General features: G+C 39.0%; 1 protein-coding gene across 1 annotated transcript in view; it reads left to right on the top strand.

Annotated features, from left to right (window-relative positions):
• The window catches only part of ST8SIA6 (ST8 alpha-N-acetyl-neuraminide alpha-2,8-sialyltransferase 6), a 150,372-nt gene extending 132,681 nt beyond the window's left edge, over positions 1–17,691 (top strand). Inside the window, exons 5-8 of the mRNA XM_062211356.1 lie at positions 6,707–6,851; positions 11,373–11,485; positions 13,865–13,957; positions 17,223–17,691. Of these exons, the coding sequence (XP_062067340.1) occupies positions 6,707–6,851; positions 11,373–11,485; positions 13,865–13,957; positions 17,223–17,691 (820 nt within the window). The remainder of the gene's footprint in view (positions 1–6,706; positions 6,852–11,372; positions 11,486–13,864; positions 13,958–17,222) is intronic.
• Positions 17,692–22,781: the final 5,090 nt, after the last annotated feature.

Raw genomic sequence — 22,781 nt, 5'->3', positions numbered from 1 at the left:
AAGGATCTAAACTTAAGACTTAAAATCATCAAATTACTAGAGGAAAACATAGGGGGAATGCCGCAAGACATTAACCTAAGCCAGGACTTCTTGGATAAGACCCCAGACACAGGCAATAAAAACAAAAATAGACAAATGGAATTACATCAAGCTAAGAAGCTTTTGCACACTGAAGGAAATAGTTAACAAAATGAAGGGCCAATTGATAGAATGAGAGCAAACATGTGCAAACTATGGATCTGATAAAGAATAAATACCAAAATGCATAAGGAGCTCAAGAAACTCAATAACAAAACATACAATCTGATTAAAAAATGGGCAAATGGAGCTAGTGCTGTGGTGCAGTGGGTTAATGCCCTGGCCTGAAGTGCCAGCATCCCATATGGGCACCAGTTCCAGACCCAGCTCCTCTACTTCTGATTCAGCTCTCTACTATGCCATGGGAAAGCAGTAGAAGATGACCCAAGTCCTCGGATCCCTGCATCCATGTGGGAGACCTGGAAGAAGCTCTTGGCTCCTGGCTTCAGAGGGGCGCAGCTCCGGCTGTTATGGCCAACTGGGGAGTGAACCAGTGGATGGAAGACTTCTCTCTCTCTATCTCTCTCTTTCTCTCTCTTTCTGCCTCCCCTCTCTCTGGGTAACTCTGATTTTAAAATAAATAAATCTTTACCAAAAAAAAAAAAGGGAGGGGCAAAGGATATCAACAGGCATTTTACAATGGATGAAATAGACAAGGGACAACAGACAAATAAAAATTCTCGGCCGGCACCGTGGCTCACTAGGCTAATCCTCCACCTGCGGTGCCAGCACCCCGGGTTCTAGTCCCAGTCGGGGTGCCGGATTCTGTCCCGGTTGCCCCTCTTCGAGGCCAGCTCTCTGCTGTGGCCCAGGAATGCAGTGGAGGATGGCCCAAGTCCTTGGGCCCTGCACCCCATGGAGACCAGGAGAAGCCCCTGGCTCCTGGCTTCGGATCGGCGCAGGGCGCCAGCTGTAGCAGCCATTTTGGGGGGTGAACCAATGGAAGGAAGACCTTTCTCTCTGTCTATCTCTCTCTCACTGTCTAACTTTGCCTGTCAAAAAAAAAGAAAAAAGAAAAAATTCTCAGGATCACTAACCATCTGGGAAATGCAAATTAAAACCACAATGAGATATCACCTTACCCCAGTTAGAATGGCTATTATCCAAAAATCAAGAAATATGTATTATCTCAAAAACTAAAAGCAAAACCACACACACAAAGGGAGAGGGAAGGAGGGTGTGAGGGAAAGAGAAAGGGAATATCATTAGGTTCTTAAAGTTGTATCTACAAAACACATTGAGTTTGTTAAAAACTAAAAAGTAAAAAAAAATGTTGATGATGTAAAGAAAAAGGTACCCTAGTACACTGTTGGTAGGAATGCAAATGGTTACACCCATTGTGGAACACAGTATGGAAATGCCACAGAAAAATAAAAATAGATGTGCCATACTAGCCAACTCTGCTGCCCCGGGAATATATCCAAAGGAAATGAAATCAGCACATGAAAGAGTTACCTGCCTCCCATGTTTACAGCAGCTCAGTTCACAATAGCTAAGGTATGGAATCAACCTAAATGTCCATCAGCTGGTGATTGGATAAAGTAAATGTGGTATATATACATGGTGGATTGTTACTCAGGCAGGAAAAAGAATGAAATCCTGATGTATGTAACAAAATGGATGCAACTGGAGATCATTATGCTCATACGGCAGACCCAAAAAGATAAATACTGAATGTTTTCTCGTTTGTTGTAGTTAGTATGTAGAGAGACTGTAAAAATTGTGTTTACGTCATATAATTTGGTATATGGTCATAAATATTGCTTCACTGAGTCATTCTGTGTGGAAGACAATAGGCTGGTTGGCGCTGTGGCTCACTTGGCTAATCCTCCGCCTGCGGCATCAGCACCCTGGGTTCTAGTCCCGGTTGGGGCACCGGATTCTGTCCCAGTTGCCCCTCTTCCAGGCCAGCTCTCTGCTGTGGCCCGGGAGGGCAGTGGAGGATGGCCCAAGTGCTTGGGCCCTGCACCCGCATGGGAGACCAGGAGGAAGCACCTGGCTCCTGGCTTTGGATTGGCACAGCGCGCCGGCCGTGGTAGCCATTAGGGGAGTGAACCAACGGAAGGAAGACCTTTTTCTCTGTCTCTCTCTCACTGTCTGTAACTCTCTCTCTGTCTCTCTCTCACTGTCTAACTTTGCCTAGCAAAAAAAAAAAAAAAGAAAGAAAATAGGCTCTTCTTTTTTATGTTAAAAAAAAAAATGGAGAGGGGCTGAATAGTGAGGACTCTTGGGATGCCAGTAATGTGTTCTCAATCTGGATGCCGGTTAGGAGTATGATCAGAGGACCAAACACTCATTTATCTATACACTTGTGTTCATTTCTGGATATGTATACCGTATTTCAATAAAATGCTAAAATACATAAATAAAAAGGCAGTGCAGCTGGGACTTGAACTTTGTGACCATTTCAGGTGGCAGCTTACCCACTGCACTGAAACACTGATCCCCACCCCCATTTGTATTTTTTCTGTGAAGATATGTCTTTGTTGATATGAAAGTTTAAAGTCTTTTAAATTTAAATGCTGTTATAAAGTAAAATTATCAGTGTGTTTAAAGTTTAGAAACTTAAAATCAATGACTTTTTACTCAGCTTAACTAGCTTCAAATTCAGATCAAAATTTTTCCTATTTTGAAATAAAATTAACTTGTGATTAAAAAGAAAAACAAAAAGAACATGTCTTTATCATTCTGCGACTGAAGATGTAGACATCAAATTCCTGTTAGTCTGTGACCACAGGAACGTTTCAGAAATGACATTTTATCTTTATATATACTAAACTGATCTTCTGTATATAAAGAGAATTGAAAATGAATCTTGATGGGAATGGAAGGGGAGAGCGAGTGGGAAAGGGGAGGGTTGCGGGTGGGGAGGAAGTTGTAGGGGGGGAAACCTTTGTAATCCATAAGCTGTACTTTGGAAATTTATATTCATTAAATAATAAAAAAAAGAAATGACATTTTAGGTTACAGTGTTGGTGTTTTGGGAGATGATTGTGATCAATTAGGTGTTATAGTGACACAACAGAGTGCTGCTCCAGAGAGAAGCAGGAAGTGAAACATTAATCCCCTCTGCTCGTTCATACAGGCATGTATATAAGCCACAGAAACATTTATGCTGAGTGACAGCAGTCTTAACAAGCAGATATGCTACATGATTCTGCTCTGTTCTAGAATAGGCAAAATTAATCAGTGGGGAAAAATAATCACCAAAGTTGTTGCCTAAGGAGCCGGGCTGGTTGGAGGTATTTAGAGGTACAGTGTACTGAGACCTGCAACTTGAACTGCAACAACTGCTACACTGGGACTGATGGACAGGTACACAGTAGGGCAAATACAGTGTCAAGTTCATTGTCAGCTTCAGCTGGTGGTTAGACAAGTGCTCATTGTCCGGTTCTCTCAACTTTTCTATAGGTTTGAAATTTTTATCATATTTAGAAAACATAATTTCAGATGAAAATCATTACAGAAAAGACATTAAGGGGAACTCTAGTTAGTGTTTTCTTTAATACAATTTTTTTAAAGATTTATTTATTTGAAAGGCAGAGTTACAGAGAAAGGAGAAGAGACAGAGCGAGAGAGATATTCCATCTTCTTATTCAGTACCCAAATGGCCTTAATGGCTGGGCCTGGGATGAGCAGAAGCCAGAAACCAGGACTTTTTTCTGGGATTCCCACATGGTTATTGGGGCCGAAATGCTTGAGCCATCCCTTTGCTGCTTTTCCCAGGCCACTAGCAGGGAATTGGCTTGGAACTGGGGCAGCTGGGATTCAAACTGGTACCCATACAGGATGCTAGCATTGCAGGCAGAGGCTTTACGTGCTACACCACAATGCTGGCCCCAATACAAGATTATTGAAAGCACTGAATATCCTTATAGATATTAAGTCTCTTGTCACAGGTACATGAGTTTATTATATTGTCTTCTCAAAATGTTGAATTAAAGAAACATTTTCAGTTATAAACACACATGAATTTCTTGATTTGTAATATATAAATTTTTCTCAAATTAAATTTATAATTAAAACCAACCTAGCATCATGTTTTTGAGTACATATCATTTCATTTTCATTTCTTACTTTTGCTAATCTCTGTGGATTAGCTTTTGAAAGCTTCTAAAATACAATGAGAAATAATAAGCAGGTGACAACTCAAGAGATAAGTTAAATGATCAGAAACAGTGAAAAGCTTGATTTGGGGGTGCAAATAATAGACTCTGACTTTTCTCCCTGAGAAGTATTGACATTCAGAAAGACTGCTTTTAAAATGACCATGACAAATTAGAGCTATGTATTTGTTCAAAGGGACAAAATTCAAAAGGGACATGTACAAAAGTGTTTTTCAGGACTAAGACCCAATAATAAAATTGTGGAAAGAGAAAAAAAAACAGCCATAAGAAATTTAACCAGAGCCAGCTTCCTTTTCCTATAATTTGATCTAACTTGAATACATGTTTTTAAGTAATATGGACAAATAAGTCAAGAATTAATGAACAAAATGACTAATACAATGAAAAACTGGTTCTTTGAGAAGAAAAGAGGAAATTTTGTAAATTCTTCAATACTGAAAAGGTTACAGTTTTGCTTGATTATCATTTTGTATTACATGAAGCACTTCTATGAGAAAGTTCTATGAAAAAGTAACAAGCAAAGTGGATTTAACAGACAGTTCAGTTGTATGAATGGAAGCCTTTCTTGACCTTGAGGTTGGCTAAGCCCTGGAATATTTATCAAGAGACTCTATGGAATCTATGTCCTGGACAAAACATACAAGCAAAACATCAGTTCTGAGTAGTTCTGAATTCACCTGCAAGGGTTCGAGGGCTAACCCTTTCAGGGATGACCCCTGAAAGCACCTTCCTGGCCGGCATTCTAATAACAACGCTTCACATCACTGTGATGGTTTTGAAATATAGCTTGGTACTAATTTACACTTTTGTGGGCTTTCCGTAAGGAATGACAGCTTTAAGTGTGCTTCACTTAAAAATCATTGTGTTGGGCTGGCATTGCGGCATAGCAGGTAAAGCCGCCATCTGCAACACAGGCATCTCATAAGGTGCTGGTTCTAGACCTGGATACTCCATGTCCAATCCAGCCCCCTGCTAATGTGCCTGGGAACGCAGTGGAAGATTGCCAAAGTTCTTGGGCCCCTGCACCCACGTGGGAGACCTAAATGAAGCTCCTGGCTCCTGGCTTTAGCTTGGTCCATCCCTGGCCATTGAGGCCGTTTAATGAGTGAACCAAGTAAATGGAAGATTGCTCTCTCTCTCTCTCTGTCTCTCCCTCTTTCTCTCTCTGTAACTCTACCTTTCAAATAAATAAATCTTTAAAAAATTTATTGTGTTACATGATTCTTTTTGGTGAACCTGTCATAGTGCTTTGATGACTTTCATGCTGTAACTAAATTTCTGTATAATTATTATAAGCTAAGAATACAGTCACAACTCCCTTTCCTGCAGGAATTTGTGTTTCAAGACCTGCACTGGATGCCTGAAACCACAGATAACACCAAGCCATATCTATATTATATATTTTCCTGAACATATATAACCTGTGGAAAAGTTTCATTTCTAAATTAGATAAGAGATTAACAACAATAAAATAGAACAATTAAAGTAATGCCCTGTACTAATAGTTATGTGAATGTGCTGTCTCTCTCAAAAGAGTCAAGATAAATATTAATATTTTCAATGGATAACCTGAATGAAAAAAGGGAAGCCATGGATTGAAGGGAGACTATTGTAAAGTATTCTCTTATTTTTCTCTTTAGTGTTATAATGATATCATCAGCAGGACTGGAGTTGGTGCAGAGAGTTAAGTCACTGCATGCAAAGCTGGCATCCCACATGAGTGTCAGTTTGAGTCCTGGCTGTTCCTCTTCCAACCTAGCTCCCTGCTGTTGCACATGGGAGAACAGCAGAAGATAGTGCAAGTACTTGGGCTCCTGCCACCTACGTGGGAGACCTGGCTAGAGTTCCAGGCTCCTGGCTTCAGCCTGGTCCAGACCTAACCATTGTGGTCATTTGGGATGTGAACCAACAAATAAAGATGTGTGTGTGTGTGTGTGTGTGTGTTTCTGTCTCCCCCCCTCTCTAATTCTGCCTTTAAAGTAAATAAATAAATTCTATTTTTTAAAGGAAAAAAGCTAAAAACAGTATCATCAGATGGCAACTTATATATATGAAACTACTGAATTCACACGTACTTTCTATACTTATACTACTACCTGAGTATAAGGATATTTAACAAGCTTTGCCATTTTACCCTATAAGCCACCATCCTACCATTCAGAGCTAGTGAGGTAACAGTGTCATCTTTGTGAATAATTTATCTTCTTTTTGAAAGTCAATGACAAAAGCTAGTCCAGCTCTCTGTGGTGGCCCAGGAGTGCAGTGGAGGATGGCCCAGGTCCTTGGGCTCTGCACCCGTGTGGGAGACCATGGCTCCTGGCTTCAGATCAGTGCAGTGCTGATTGGGGGGTGAACCAATCTCTCTCTCTCTCTCTCTCTCTCTCTCTCTCACTGTCCACTCTGCCTGTCAAAAAAAAAATCCTCTTTTGCATTACCCATCATAGTGTCTATTTTTGGTTTGTTAATCTTATTCCTTGGTTTACTTTTATTATCCTTTACAGAGCAAAACTTGCTTCCTGTTGTGATGCCATTCAAAACTTTGTTGTTTCTCAGAATAACACTCCAGTTGGGACTAACATGACTTATGAAGTGGAAAGTAAAAAGGAAATTCCCATTAGACAGAACATTTTCCATATGTTTCCGGAGGTGAGTAAACACGTGGTGTGGGTTGTTTGTGTCACCATTCCAGGTGAACTTCCTCTCCCTTTAAGTTACAGTTTATAATGATGAAGTAATTAATTAATTACAATGGCATGCTCTGCTGTGTTGTGTTAACCACAGATAATAGACAGGGGCAAGCATTTGGCACAGCAGTTCCGATGCTACATGGGATGCCCACACCTCATATTAGAGTGCTGGGGCTTGAATCCTGGATCCATTTCTGTTTCCAGCTTCTTGCTAATGGGCACTCTGGGAGGCAACAGGTGATGGCTCAAGCACTGGGGTCCCTACCACACATGTGAGAGACCTGGGTTGAGTTCCAGGCTCCTGGCTTTGGCCTGGCCCAGATATGACTGTGAAAGGCATTTGGGGAGTTAACCAACCAAAGGGAGCTTCCTATCTCTCTCTTTCTACCTTCCAAATAAAAGTGAAAGCAAATAAAGAGTTTTTAGTGCAATTTAAATAATGTGTGGCTCTGCAGGGAAGGACATCTATGTCCTAAGTGCTAAGCTGTTCCAGTCTGTGGTCTTCCTGGGTCTTCGCATGAGATGAGGCACTTGGACTTTCTGCATAGAAATTACTGTGACTTGGGAAGATGAGCAGTTGTTAACTTGGAATAAGATTCTTCTTATTGTCAGCTTGGGTGACTAAATTGATTTCTTCACAAAGAACTGTAGGTTTATAAAGCCTATCTTTGGAAAGTAAGTATGCAAGAATTTGTGGTCAATAAACATAACCTCCAGGAGATGGAGATTTTTGCCTGCTGTGTTCATTGAGGTACTCCAAGCTTGAAGAATATTCCTAGAACATGTAGGCACTCACTAAAGATTTGTTGGACAAATGAGTAATATGGTATACCACCACTCAATACAGTGAGAAAACGACTTGTCCCTTCACATAAATCCAAACTTGGGGAGCATTTTTGTCATGAAGGACATCCTGTTGCTTATAAACATACACTCCCAGATTTCTTTTTGTGATCAAATGAAAAGCAATTATGCTAAGTCAATGTGGTCAAAAAATGGGATCACTTTAAGTAGGCAGTTTATCAACTGTAGGACGTTAGATTCTTACATTTAATGCCATTTTGTTGCTTGTGTAAGTTGCTCCAATTTTTAATAAAGAGTATCTGTTTATTTTATTTGAAAGGCAGAGAGACAGAAAGACAGCCAGAGATCTTCCATCTATGGGGTCTCCCTGCAAATGCCCACAACAGCCAAAGCTGGACAGTCCGAAGCCAGGAGCCCAGAACGGGTCTCCCATTTGAGGGGAGGGCGGGGATGCTGGGTCAGTTGGGGACGATGCCTAACAATTATAGCCATCACCTGCTGCCTCACAGAGTGTTTGTTAGCAAGAAACTGGGGTTGGGAGTAGAGCCAGGATTCCAATGCAGTCACTCTAATATGGAATGCAAGTGGCCCAAGCAGTGTTTTAAACACTGTATCAAATACCTGCCCCATTTTATATTAAAATGTAGAGGAAGAACATTTGCTGAGGATAAATGAGAAATAAATAGCAAATAATAATGAAAGCTACTGCAAATTTTCTAAAAGAAAAGAAGGATAAAAATAATTGTTAAAAATCAAGTCAAGAGTAGAGAAAATTAGTAAAGACAAAATTGGTTTCTTTGAAGTGAACGACAAAGTAAATGCAATTTATTATGGGTAATTGTACTTCAGTGAAGTTTGTTTAAGACAACAAGAGCTCATAAAGCATTGTCATGATGCACTGAAGTTATCAATAATTGAAAAGACAAGAAAGAATATTTCTACTCCCTATCAAGGAAGGTCTTGGAGTTCCTAAAATGAACAACTCTTTCACCGTGCGGGTTTTGTTAGTGGTTGCCTGGCTTGCAGCTGAGTAGCCCCAGCTGGTTTGTCTCTCGTTTGGCACCTTGAAAGGAATATAAAGTTGATAAATCTGTGCATGATTAACAATTGCATCCATTTTTCCAAATGTATGTGAAATTTTTAAAATTGGGAAGAGAAAATATAGAAGTCAGTTCAGTAACAATTGTAAAACTAGGTCATTTCCGTGTGTGTGTGTGTGTGTGTGTAGCTTCAACATTAACCTTCCAGGGATGGGCTTGTGATCTCTGTCCCACTTGGTTTCCCACAGCCTGCCCTGTTCTCTGTCCTGCTCGCAGCTCCCCAGAACTGCTAGACATGTAGCAGATCACAATAAAAGCTCTTAATTAACTGTGTGTGAAGTAACTTCCTCTAGAAACTTTGCTGATTTCTTAAAAGGGAAAATTTTTCAACCAGAGTGAGCAATGAGCAGGCAGTTGAGCCGTGCAAATTTGCATTTTCTTCAGAGGTTTATTTTAGGGAATGTCGAGGTTTATAATTTATTTAAACTCCTACTGAACATGAGATCCCAAAACATATGGATGTCTTCCCCTCTTTGACCAAGAAACCAGAGAAAAGCATTCCTTATTCTGCGTGCTTAATTTGAGATATGTCTCCCTCAGTAATCTTTTCTATTGGGCCATAAAAAGCATATTTGCATTTTTGCATTCTACCTTATCTATAAAATGCAGAACTTATTGTGGTGCCATTTAGAAAACACTGTCTGGAGACATCTTGAGCTAGAAATTCAGCCACGTGGAATAATCGAAGGTATCTGGGAACCATTCATCTGAGACCCAGGCCCCCTGCTAGGCATTGGTAAGAGAAGTAAAGCACATAATCAACATTTTACTTCACTGATGACTGCAAAACTGCCCTATGTTGTGGATAAGCGCATGTACTGTGCAGTCCTGGGGTTCACAGCCCAACCCTGCCACTTTCTAGCTATTACGGGCACTCATGCCTCCATTTCCCCATCTGTAAAATGCTCAGAGGGTTGTAGTGTGGGTTAAATGTGCTAGGAAGTTATGTACTTGGAACAGTGGCTTTCACATAATGAGCACAATATGACTGAGGTTTTGGAGTCCACCCTCTCAAGAGAGAAACGCTGACACAGAGTCCCCTTTGCTTTAGGGGCATCTCCCAGGTGCAGCCTCCAGAGCAGGTCAGGTTCAGGGTCTGCCACCTCTCCGGGCTGCTCAGAACCAGGCATCCCAGGCTGTTGCCTGTGGTGCTGAGGAACTGTCACTGGGGGAGGAATGTGCCTTGACTTTGTAGTCTTTGCCAACCCCAGTGATACAAATACTCTCACCCTGGCAGAGTTCAAGTTCCCAGTAGTTTTACTACCAGCTCACAGAATTCCTGAATAGCACTCAGGGGACCTTTGCAATCTTGAGCAAGCCAGATCCAGCTCGTTCCTGGGGTGACACCAGAGTGGCCCATTGTACCACCATGTATACTGAACTATGCTAAATGTGAAGAGAACAATGAGGGGAAATTCGATCTAAGACGCACCCTCTCTGCCCTTCAGGATGTACATTCTAATTCTAGAAACGAAACAGGTGAATCAGGACCTCATCTGTGTGGAGCACGAGCCAGCAACCTCACTGCTGGGTCAAGGTCATGTTATTGCTTCAAGGAAAGTGACCAGAATAGGGAAAAGTGCACTATTGATTTGCAAACTTATGTTTCAGATGGTGGAGGGCTCGGGGAGAGTGCGAAACCTTTCGGGCATGTGCAAGTTGAGTCTTAAGAGGAAATGAAAAGGATTCAGGCCTTAGAAATGAATATGAAGAATGTCAGCACTGACTCGGTAGCTCTCCCTGGAGCGCTCCGGCTGGTCATTTGTAGAGGCAGTAAGCATAAATCCAAGGCCATTAGCAAGCACAGGAAACTTTTACCTAATTAAGTATTAATTTATGCCTTAGATAGAAGACTTAATACCACTTTCTAATTTCTTTATTTTTTTGCTAAAAATGTCCCTTTTTGTTCAGAGAGACAGAATGTAGGATTTTGGTGTTCTCACTTTGTTACTTAATTATGTGACATAAAATACAGTGTAATTTGCATACAAATGTATTTTGTATTATTATATTATATTCTATGTTATATGGTGTCTGCTCATCTCAGAGAAATAAACCAGGTTTGCATGAGGATTTTTCTTATAAGTCACAGAAAGTTGGTCAGCATGCTGTGTGGCTTTTTCTTTTTCAAATGCTGCTTTCAGGACTGGTGGTGTGGTACAGTGGGTAAAGCTGCTAGTATCCCGTATGGGTGCTGGTTTGAATCCTAGCTGCTCCACTTCCAACCCAGCTTCCTGCTAATGTGCCTAGGAAAGCAGTGGAAGATGGCTCAAGTACTTGGGCCTCTGCTACCCACCTGGGAGACTTGGATGGAGTTCCAGGCTCCTGGCTTCAGCCTGGCTCAGCTCTGGCTGTTGTAGCATTTTGGGAAGTGAAATAGCAGATGGAAGACATTTCTCTTGCTCTGTTGCACTGCCTTTTAAATGAATAAATAAATATTTTTTAAAAAGATGCTACTTTCATTTCTTCTTCTGATTCTTTTACTTGCCCTTAGCACATATAAAAAGTTAAGTCCTAGAGTTAAGCTAATGATATTAGTGGCTCTAAAACAAATGGTGTTTCATTTTCTCCGCTAGTCCCAGCCTTTTGTGGAGTACCCTTACAATCAGTGTGCCGTGGTTGGAAATGGGGGCATTCTGAACAGGTCTCACTGCGGAGCTGAAATTGATAAATCCGACTTTGTTTTTAGGTAAGACGCATCAAATCTGTTTCTTGGAAGCAAAATGTCAGTTGTGCACTTTAAAGGGATGCTGTAAAGATACCCTGTGTACACTTTGACCCTTGAGCTGCATTGCTGAAGTCTACAAATGCTGCTGAAGTGTTATTTGGCTCATGAGTTCCTCAGAGTAATGAAACCTTAGAGATAAAAATGTGCTGTATTCATCCGTCAGGGAGCTCTGGGTGAAATCATGGGGAAAGAAGGATTGGGACTGCAGGACTTGTCAGAGCCTTCAGAATGTTAATAGGGACCCAGGCTCCCTGCCCTTGAAGACCTTTTTTCCTTAGGCAGCATGTCAAGGAAGATTTGTTTTCTCTGATAATACTTGGGGAAATGCTAATCGAGACATTCCCAGCTGTGCAGCACCACTGTTTTATGGCTTGAAATAATAATAATAATAAAAGAGCACAGCTTCTGAATCCTGTCTTTTAGAACACTTTCTCTTCCAATACCAGCTAGCTTGCAAACTTAGAAGCAGACATGATTTCTGTGTGTGTGTCTTACACTAATAGGCCATGCTACAAGCACCTCCACTTTCAGAATCCGACAGAAAGAGGATTGATCCATCTGAGGATGGATTTCAGTTGAAACACGCCTTTAAAAGAGCGAGGAGAAATCTTTTTCTTCCTGTTTTAGGACTGATTTCATACATCAGAGGAGATCCTTTGATCCTTATTGATTTATTTAGCAAATAAAAAGAAAGAATGATTTTCAGTAAACAGCTCCCCCTCATTTTAATCCCATGTTGAATCTCCATACTGAAGTTAATAATGGAGCAATAAACCTGACTGTCCAGCAATTATTGAGTAGTGTTTATGTCTAATGTTAAAATGGCTAATATCTGATTGGGTTAGCCATTTTGTTCAAGTACTTAGTATAAAAAGCCATAATAAAGATAAATAATTCTTCATGGCATCGACTTTTTATAGACTTAAAATCCCAAGGCATCTGTGATGTGATGCCTAAACATTTATTTTACTTTATAGCAAGCTTCAAATATACAAGTTTAGGTTTAAAACCTAAAAAAAAATCTTGGCAGATATTTAATGTATAACTCAAATAAGCATGTAGATTTCTAAATTCTATATTTTTCTGAATACTGTATAGAGTTCCCTCTGAAGTTTAGCCATTTGAACTGAAAGGCAAAGTGAGGACTAGACATAGTCGGTGTCATTAAAACTTATTTTTTTTATTCTTGGGTGTATTTTGGCTGTACATGTTGATAAATTATAAAACAATCTGGAAGCTGCATATTTTTTCATTTCAAAAGATTAGGAGCTACAAATTAAGTGTATAAGGCACAAAATAGGCTATAGCTACACTGGTGTGTATGAATATCACCCAGTATTTTCCCTAGGAATGTATAATGGAAATTGTTTTGATTCTTCTAAAGATTATGTGACAGTTCTAGAAAGATTTGTACAGGAGGATAGCTAATGAGGTCTTTTCTATGACCTAGTATCTATGATTAGTATTTCTTTTCCCAAGTGCCAATATTTATTTTCTGATATATCTTTTATATCAGTGTGGAAATATAAGCTTCATTTATTCATGTTTCATAGGGCATGGAACAGAATATTTCAACCTGAGTCATACTGCAGATCATGGCAACCTTAGACAGCCTTCCTTAGGAAGCATTCAATGAGCTCTTTTTTATGCTTAGCTCTTAAAGAGTCTATTTGAAATTCTGTGAATGACATTTAGGGAGTCATAGTCAACTTTACCTTTTTTGTGATGGGAATATAATGATTCAAACTTAGAATTCTTAATTTGTGTAACAATTTAAAAACAAATTAGTACTCAAAGAAGGCTGAGAACATCCATAATGAAAACATTAGTATACGAACATTGCTTTTATTTATTAAACAGTAATTTGATAGCAAAATGCTCCATATGGGAATCAAAAGATTTTAATTTTTTAATGTAGTCTTTGCCTCTGGCAGTCTCTATCACCTAAGTCACAGAGCCTCAGTTTTTACATCTGTAAATTGCTGTCATACCACTGTGGGAATATAATCCATATAAATAACGATTTTCATAAAAGGATTGGGGATTCTTCAAAAGCTTAGCTAGGTAAAATTATCAGTTTTGTTTCTCATGCTAACAAAAATCAATATCAATATGGAAAGCACTTATCAAATTACATTACATTTTGTGTAATATTCAGATGCCAGTAAAGGGTTTAGTACTAATTAGTTTTAAACAGAAATTGGATGGTATATGAGCATCTGTTAACACCAGCGATTTCCTCTGATACAAGGACAGTTACCTGCGTGTGTGTTTGTCTATAGTTTTGCTATTTTTATAAGGTTTTTTTTTTTTTTAAATAGTCTCCCTTCCAAATTTCAGGTGTAATCTCCCTCCAACCACAGGAAATGTTAGTAAAGATGTTGGCAGTAAAACAAACCTTGTGACTGTGAATCCCAGTATCATAACGCTAAAGTAAGTACCTTCAAGTTATATAATTGTTCACGAAATGTTTTCATTGTCTTAAGATGTTTCTCATTCTAAGTGCTCATCTTTTTTATAAGACTGACTTGTGCATTACATCTGGAATGGATTTTTTGAAATATCTAAGAATACATTTGCAAATTTTGACATTCTATCAAGGTTGTGGTCCATAAGAGGTATGACTCAGTTGTACTTCTAGTGTCGTAAGCTCAATGCTTCTAATCAAATGAAAATTTATTTACCTCTTCATCTTTATTTAACAATAGTGAAATTACTTTTTTCCCATTTGCTTTTAGAGTTTCAGCATTATTCTCAGCAGCACTTTTTTTTTAACTTTTATTTAATGAATATAAATTTCCAGTGTACAGCTTATGCATTACAATGGCTTCCCCCTCCCATTACTTCCCTCCCACCCACAACCCTCCCCTCTCCCGCTCCCCCTCCCCTTCAATTTGCATCAAGATTCCTTTTCAATTCTCTTTATATACAGAAGATCAATTTAGTATAAAGATTTCAACAGTTTGCACCCACATAGAAACACAAAGTGAAACATACTGTTTGAGTACTAGTTATAGCATTAAATCACAATGTACAGCACATTAAAGACAGAGATCCCACATGAGGAGCAAGTGCACAGTGGCTCCTGTTGTTGACCCAACAAATTGACACTCTAGTTTATGGCTCCAGTAACCACCCTAGGCTGTCGTCATGAGTTGCCAAGGCTATGGAAGCCTTCCAAGTTTGCTGACTCTGATCATATTTAGACAAGGTCATAAAAGAGTGAGGATAGTCACCAATGATCCTAAGAGTGGCATTTACCAGGTTTGAAAAATTATAGAGCATTAAGTGGGGAAGAGGACCATCAGTACACACAGGTTGGGAGTAGAGCCATTGGTGGTAGAGTAGAGGTTATGATTACAAAGGAATGAGGCCCAAGTGTGCTAGACAGGGTCTAGAATAAAGGACAGAGTCATTATTAGAGGAGCTAAGAAAGGTGCTGTCTAAGCTACAAGTAATTTTTCTGATTGAGAGGCAAATAGAACCTGACAGAAGGGGCTTGATAATAATCTGGTGGGCTTTAGGCCTTGTAAGTTAAGAGGCCCAGACCTATCTATCTCTTCACATGGGGTATATCCTAAGGGAGGTGTGAACCTCCTAGGGGAAGGCACTCTGTTGACTCTCATTACTTGGCTGGCCTGGGAGGAGAGCTGGCCAGGTAAAGGCAGGGGGCATCTCTAACAAGAAATTTACAGTTCTGCCTGCAATGTTGCTGACCCTACTTGACCATACCCTCAGATGCAGTGGTCACTTTGGAAGTTGGTCAGCAGCACTTTTTTGAGAAAAGTTGATCTGTTTAGAGATTTCCAAGAGCAAGCCCCAGGACAACCTGACAAAGACAGTGTTCACTTTGGATAGTTTATTACTCAAAAATAATTTCCCTGTTTCTTTTCTACAATAGAACTTCTATAAAATGTTGGCTGGTTCATCTTATACGTAGTTTTATTCCATTGTTTTATCAAAAGTGACCAATAATCATTATTAATAGAATGTGCCCCTGAAAATAGTTCTGTCATCTCTTGAAGAAAAAATAAAGTATTGTAGCTGCCTTCTGGAGTGTGACTTTCTAAACATTCACAATTAGGCTTACAAGACTAGGTAGTGAGATAGCTTTTAAGCCATATAGAGAAAGAATACAATGCATGGGAAAAGTTTTTAAAATAATATATATAATTTTCTTAGAGATATTTTAGATTTTCTAGAGGAAACTTCTATTTTATAAATAAATGTATACAAAATGTGCACAAATCACAAGTGTATAGCTCAATGAATTTTTTCAATGTGTGGAACATATGTGCTGTGCTCAAAAAAAAAAGATTTCATTGCAAACGTGGAAGGTGTTAGAGCATCAGAGAGCAACTTTAGAAAAACAAAATCACTGAGTTGGAATATAAAATAATATGAGGAATGTCTGTCTAGACAGAATGGGAGAAAATATTTGCAAATTATACATCTGGTAAGGGATTAATTTCCAGGATATATAAAGAGCTCAAGAAACTCAACAAGAACAAAACAAGCAATCCAGTTATGATACGGGCTAAGGATATGAACAGACATTTTTCAAAGGATGAAATACAAATGGCCAGCAGATGGATGAAAAGATGTTCAGGATCACTGACCATCAGGGAAACGCAAATAAAAACCACAGTGAGGTTTTACCTCCCCCAGTTAGAATGGCTATCATCCCAAAGTCAAAAAAATAACAAATGCTGGTGAGGATTTGCTGGTGAGGAAAAGGTACCCTAATACACTATTTCTGGGAATGTAAACTAATACAACCATTATGGAAGACAGTATGGTGATTGCACAGAAATCTGAAAGCAGATCTACCATGTGACCCAGCCATTCTACTCCTGGAAATTTACCCAAAGGAAATGAAATCAGCATATGAAAGAGTGATCTGTACCCTTATGTTTATAGCAGCTCAACTCACAATAGCTAAGATATGGAATCAACCCAGGTGTTCATCAACTGATGACTGGATAAAGAAATTATGATATATATATATTTACACACACTCTGGAATACTACTCAGCAGTAAAAAAGAATGAAATTGCAACAAAATAGATGCAACTGGAGACCGTTATTCTTAATGAAATAAGCCATTCCCAAAAAGACGAATACCATGTTTTCCCTGATCTATGGTAACTAATATATAAGTATAAAAAAGTAATGTATATGAATTAAATTGACATTTTTGAGATTTGATTATTGCTTAAAGCCCTTGTCTATACTCTTGAGGAACAGTGGCTTTGCTACCTACTACTTGCTGAATTCTTTATTTAGTAGAGTGTAAACTTGTGATTATAAAGTAAATTGAAAGTATATCATCATAAAAATTAAAAGGAAAAATAAAAGAGGAGGAGGGAGGATGGGAAGTATCAGTATGCCCTTAAAACTGTAAATGCGAAATACATGAAATTTGTTCACTTTATATAAATAAAAATTATTTTTTTAATAAAAAGGAAATAGAAGTCAAAAGCCTTGGTACTCCAAGAAGGGGAGAAAGGTCTACCCCTTGATATTTGTGACAGGTTTGTGTGAATGAGTTGTCACTGAGTCTGTAGTTTATCTTTTTTACATGCAGGATAAAAATGCTTCCGTTTTTTGACCAGTAGTAAATTCAACCTCGTGATACAAATCTGCTACTTTGATTATTAATATTGTGATTATAGTGATTTTTTTTAACATTTGGCAGATATGGGAACTTAAAGGAAAAAAAAGCAGTATTTCTGGAAGACATTGCAACCTATGGAGATGCATTCCTCCTTCTGCCTGCGTTTTCCTTCAGGGCCAACACTGGCACGTCCTTTAAAGTGTATTTCACACTCAAAGAGTCTAAGGCAAGACAGAAGGTTCTGTTTTTCCATCCCAAGTACCTGAAGCACCTTGCTGTTTTCTGGAGAACTAAAGGTGTGACTGCGTACCGCCTGTCCACTGGCTTGATGATCACCAGCGTGGCGGTGGAGCTGTGTGAGAACGTGAAGCTGTATGGATTCTGGCCCTTCTCCAGAACCGTGGAAGACACGCCTGTCAGCCACCACTACTATGACAACAAGTTGCCCAAACGTGGTTTCCATCAGATGCCCAAAGAATACAGCCAGATCCTCCAGCTTCACGTGAAAGGAATCCTCAAACTGCAATTTAGCAAATGTGAAGTAGCCTAAACGAAGCGTCTTAAATGACGATAATTTTAGTGTCGGTCTGTGAGTAATGTTTCCAAACACTAACGTAAGTGGCTACAGGAAGAGCCCTGAAACTTGGCTTGACGAAAAGCAACCCCCACAAATCATTCACTCATTTCCATCTTCTGTTTCCTTCCTTGTACAGTGGGGACTTAGTATCTGACTCATGTAAGTAATTTATGAAAACTCTTGACAAAGCGTTTGGAATAGTTCTTTGATAGTATTTCTGACAGCCATTTCCACCCTCACCAGACATTAAAGGCACACAGTCTTGGAGAACCCTTCTGAAGAGAGCAGCTGAATTGCTAGTGTTCTGAATGTCTTTCTCTAACAGGCTTCTCTTAAAACAGTATTCTTCCCTTTTTCTTTCTGTCTTAAAGAGTACATACAAGAAAATTGTGTAGGAGGCCTGCACTGTGGCATAGGGGGCTAAGCCTCCACTTGTGGTGCTGGCATCTCATATAGATGCCAGTTCTAGTCCTGGCTGCTCCTCTTCCGATCCAGCTCTTAGCTTTGGCCTAGGAGAGCAATGGAAGATGGCCCAAGCTCTTGAGCCCCCACACCTGCGTGGAACACCCAGAAGAAGCTCCTTGCTCCTGGCTTCGGATCAGCCCAGCTCCAGCCATTGTGGCCATTTGGGGAGCGAACCAGTAGATAGAAGACCCCTCTCTCTCTCCCTCTCTCCCTCTCTCCCTCTCTCCCTCTCTCCCTCTCTCCCTCTCTCCCTCTCTCCCCGCCTTCCCTCCCTCCCTCCCTCCCTCCTTCCCTCCCTCTTACTGTTTGTAACTCTACCTCTCAAATAAATAAATAAAATAAAAAGAAAATTATGTGGTTAAACAAGAAATCATTGATTATTGAGAAAAGAAATTCTTTTCTCTCTCTTTTTTTTAGAGATTTATTTTTATCTATTTGAAAGAGTCACAGAGAGAGGAAGAGACAGAGAGAGAGGTCTTCCCTTTGCTGGTTCACTCTCCAAATGGCTGCAATGGCCAGAGCTGAGCTGATCTGAAGCTAGGAGCCAAGAGCTTCTTCCAGGTCTCCCATTGGGTGCAGGAGCCCAAGGACTTAGGACATCTTCTGCTGCTTTTCCAGGCACATTAGCAGGGAGCTGTATTGGAAGGAGAGCAGCTGGAACAAGAACCAGCACCCATGTGGGATGCTGGTGCTGCAGGCCAGGGCTTCAACCCACTGTGCCACAGCACCGGCCCCAAAATTCTTCTCTGCATGGCAGTGTGCCTGTTTCTGATTCCATTCACTTACGATATTAGCAGCAGTGATGTGTTGGTTAGAATTAGGCAACTTTTCCCTTTTTACTTCATTTTTAACATCATTCTTTATAATTTTGTGTTAACTTTCTGCCTTACTCTTGGGCACCTTTCTGTCCCACTAACAGGATCAATTTCAAAGATATGAATCAGTCTTTTTTAACTGCTGTCTTGTTTTTGGGGTGACTCATTCATTTTATTTAAAAAGAAAAAATAATTGCACAACTACTTTCCCGGCCCTGTAGCAGGCTCGGTGAGAGGCAAGGGGGATGCCTCTGGCAGGAGGAAGCAGATGTGTGAATCATTAACTGCGCTGTGCCAGGGTGAGTGTTAGAGTGACAGAAGTTATGGGTAAAGCCCTGGGAGCCACAAAGGCAGGAATAACCAAGTCTATTTCAGTGGAATTCTTTTTTCAATGTATCTTTTTCACAGAAGTGGTGATTTCTGAATTAAACCTAGAAAATGAGTAGAGTTTGACCAGATGAACAGCATCTAAGTAGAGGGCCTGTTACAGGGTGAAGAGCTGTCCCCTTGGTTCTGATCCACCAGAACAGGGGTGTTTTAAGGCAGGACTTGATGTGGGCCCCAACAACTGCCCCCTGAGGGTACAGTGTGGAGGAAGGTGTCTTGGTCCTACATAGGAAGACTGTAGGGATTAAAACACATAAACACCTTGCTTCTCACAAGGGAAGATGTATGTTTATGTGACAAATGAGACTCATTATTTAGACTTCTTTATAAAATAAAGCCCGAGTAGCTATTATTGGCATTTTCATACCACTCCCTTACATTCTGATGATACCTGTTAATACAGGTCACCCCTGCATCTACTGAATATGTATTTAAGTAAGTAATCATGTTCATGCTTTGTAACTCATCTTGGTACCATTGCAAGAAGACAGGAAATGGGAGTGCAGCAGACCAGGTCATCACGTCTAAACAATTATAACTAGCATTTCTGAACTCTGCTTGGAGCCAGGTTATTGTTTTCCTGAATGCTCAGTTTGGAGAACATTGTGCTGTAAATTCTTCATTTTGATAAAGTACATTTTTACTTTGATTATAGCTGACATTTGTGATCTTATGTTTAGTTCATTCAATATTTTATAACAAATGACACTAATTAGCACCATAAACTGATCATAAGTTCAAATATATTTACTATAAGGAAAATACCTTTTGTTACATAAAGTTTAATTTATTTACTTTCTTTTTGTGGGAGCTGATAGGTGGCTTTTTTCTATTACTCCTAAAGGATTTACTTAGTTTTACATAATCTGTTAGCATTGGTAATGTTTCTATCACACTACCAGCAATGGATTGTTAAAAATAGATCAATACTGTAGTACTTTATAGCAAATAAAATGTTTCCCTCAAATTGCTCTATGGAAAGTAGAAATGTAAACTGTTCCTTTTTATAATGTTAGAAATACATGATTGATGAGTACAATAAAATATGCTGAAGTAAATAATTAAATGTGAAATGTGGAGACTATTTTATTTGTTATTTTAATAAAATTACATATGATTAGTATAGATAGACTTTACTTAAGTGTTCCCCAGATAACATCCTATTTTAACTTAGAAGTTTTCTATAGAATATCAAAACAGGGTCTCTGGTGTCACTGATGGGGATTCTAGAAACATTCAGAATTGTAGGAGACCAAGTACCATGATGACAGCCAGATCCCAGGAAAGATTCAGCAGAAAAAATTCATAGAATTTTTATGGAAGAAATTATGGACATTTCCACATTAACAGGTCTGAAGATTAGTTCTTACTTAATGTCTGTGTTGTCATCTTAAAAGCGTATTTGAAAAATTTATCACAGTCCTACCTACATCACATTAGGCAAAAGTCTTTGGTCAAGGAGATACCTAGAGATTTCTTGAGAGTGTCACAGTCAGATTTAGCAATGGTAAGCTACAAATCTTACAAGGTGGTATAAATAGTTTCTCTTTTTGTCCTGATCTTGGTGAAAATTTTTGAATAATTCAGCCATTACAGAACAAATAGAACTGTGACTTATGTTTTACAGTTTACATAGTTTATATGCTATATTATAAAAATTCATGTTCTGTGCAATTTTTATGTTATATGTATGACACTCTACATATGCATTCTTTGTGTTTCTTTCCCAAGCTGTTCTGTAGTAGTTGTGATTTCCTGACAGCTTGGGGTACTCAGCCATTGTCTGAAGCTTGTTACACTCTCTCACTAGTCATGTGTTATGGAGAGTTTTTGGGAGTGAGATGCGTGTGCCTCATGTACATCACAACATTTTCTTCCTGGTAGATCATGACCATCATGTATTCCATTGTGAATTGCCAATAATGCCCTTCAGTTCCAAAATAGAGCATTACCTAGAACTTTCTAAAATATGATAGAATATGAATTTTGACACTACAGCATCTCAGCTATATAAAATGTAAAATATAAATCAAATCTTTTTGTTCTGTAATCGAGAATTTTCACAAGTTTTCACCAAGATCAGAATTAAAGAAAAATCCTGAACTCTTCCTTAATATTTGTTGATTAACTACCACCAGATTTGGCTGTGACATTCTCAAGAAATCTCTGTGTGTGTAGTGTACATTGCTTAGGTGTTTCTAGATGAATTGAATTTGATCTTCTGTTCTTAAAGTTCAAATAAATCCATGAGCATTGACAATGGAAAACCTGAACGCATGTGCTAGAGATTAGTAGATTTTGTTTAGTTAGGATTCTAGCACAGATTGCCACACACTACCAATTTCTAAGGGAAGTGCTGGCTTACTTGATTCTATTCTTGTTATTCAGTATCACTGGACAATATAATGGAATAACAGGATTCCAAGTTAATTTTCCATTGAATTGAAGAGTATAGCAGACACATCAATTTAAGTGTACAGTACATAGTGCTGTGTGGTCTCTGTAAAAGACTCCGTGAAGAAATGCATAGAATTGATGTTTGCATAATACAGTAGTCCTTGAAATCTTTGGTGTTTTTCCCTCCAAACAAAAGGCAAAGACAAATAGATCATGACTTTCACAAAAGATTTCTCTTTGCATGTAAATTCCAACCCAGTAAGTATTTGGGCTCTCAGCCAGATAATCAGTCAAGGACATCTTTCCATGTATAGAATACTGAATTACACCATAAATCAGACCTGTATCTTGGCCTAAATTTTTCCTTGCTTTCTAAAGTTCAACTTAAGACTCTATCATGTCAAGTAACCTGAATCATTCTATGAATTTTAGCAAACTTTGAAAAGTTAAAATATTTGTGAGTAACAGGTCTACTAACATCCTATAAATCTATAGAAGTATAGTTATGATGTAGTGCATAAAATAGGTATGACATTCAGGACATTTTATATGTATAACATAACAGGAAACACTTCAGAGTTTTTATGGAAAAACACATTGTACTCATACAATGCTACTGAACAATGAAGGCATTGCAGGAATTTATCTGTTTTATCTATTGTACTTGACTCAATAAGATTATTTCTTCTTTGTATTTGATCTCAAAAAGCCATCTGGAGCCATGAGGTATGTAAGGTGTCTTGTTTGTATGTGGCTTCAGAAGCCTAACTCCATAATCATCAGTGTCACCATTACCCACCTGAGAGTGGATAGGCAGAAATATTTCTCTTTTCTTATTCTAGGTCATCACTCTTCCTGAAGCATTCATCCTTTTACTAAGATAAAATGTAAGTGATTTGTAATTTTAAATACTCCACTCTCATATTATGGAAACAGGACAAACTCTTTACTAGATGATATTGGAACACTAGCTCACAATGGAGAAAAATAAATGCCTAA

Source organism: Lepus europaeus, chromosome 14 (genome assembly GCF_033115175.1).
Source record: "Lepus europaeus isolate LE1 chromosome 14, mLepTim1.pri, whole genome shotgun sequence".
NCBI lineage: Eukaryota > Metazoa > Chordata > Mammalia > Lagomorpha > Leporidae > Lepus > Lepus europaeus.
The sequence above is the reverse complement of the archived record's forward strand: the minus strand, read 5'-3'. Positions and strand labels throughout refer to the sequence as shown.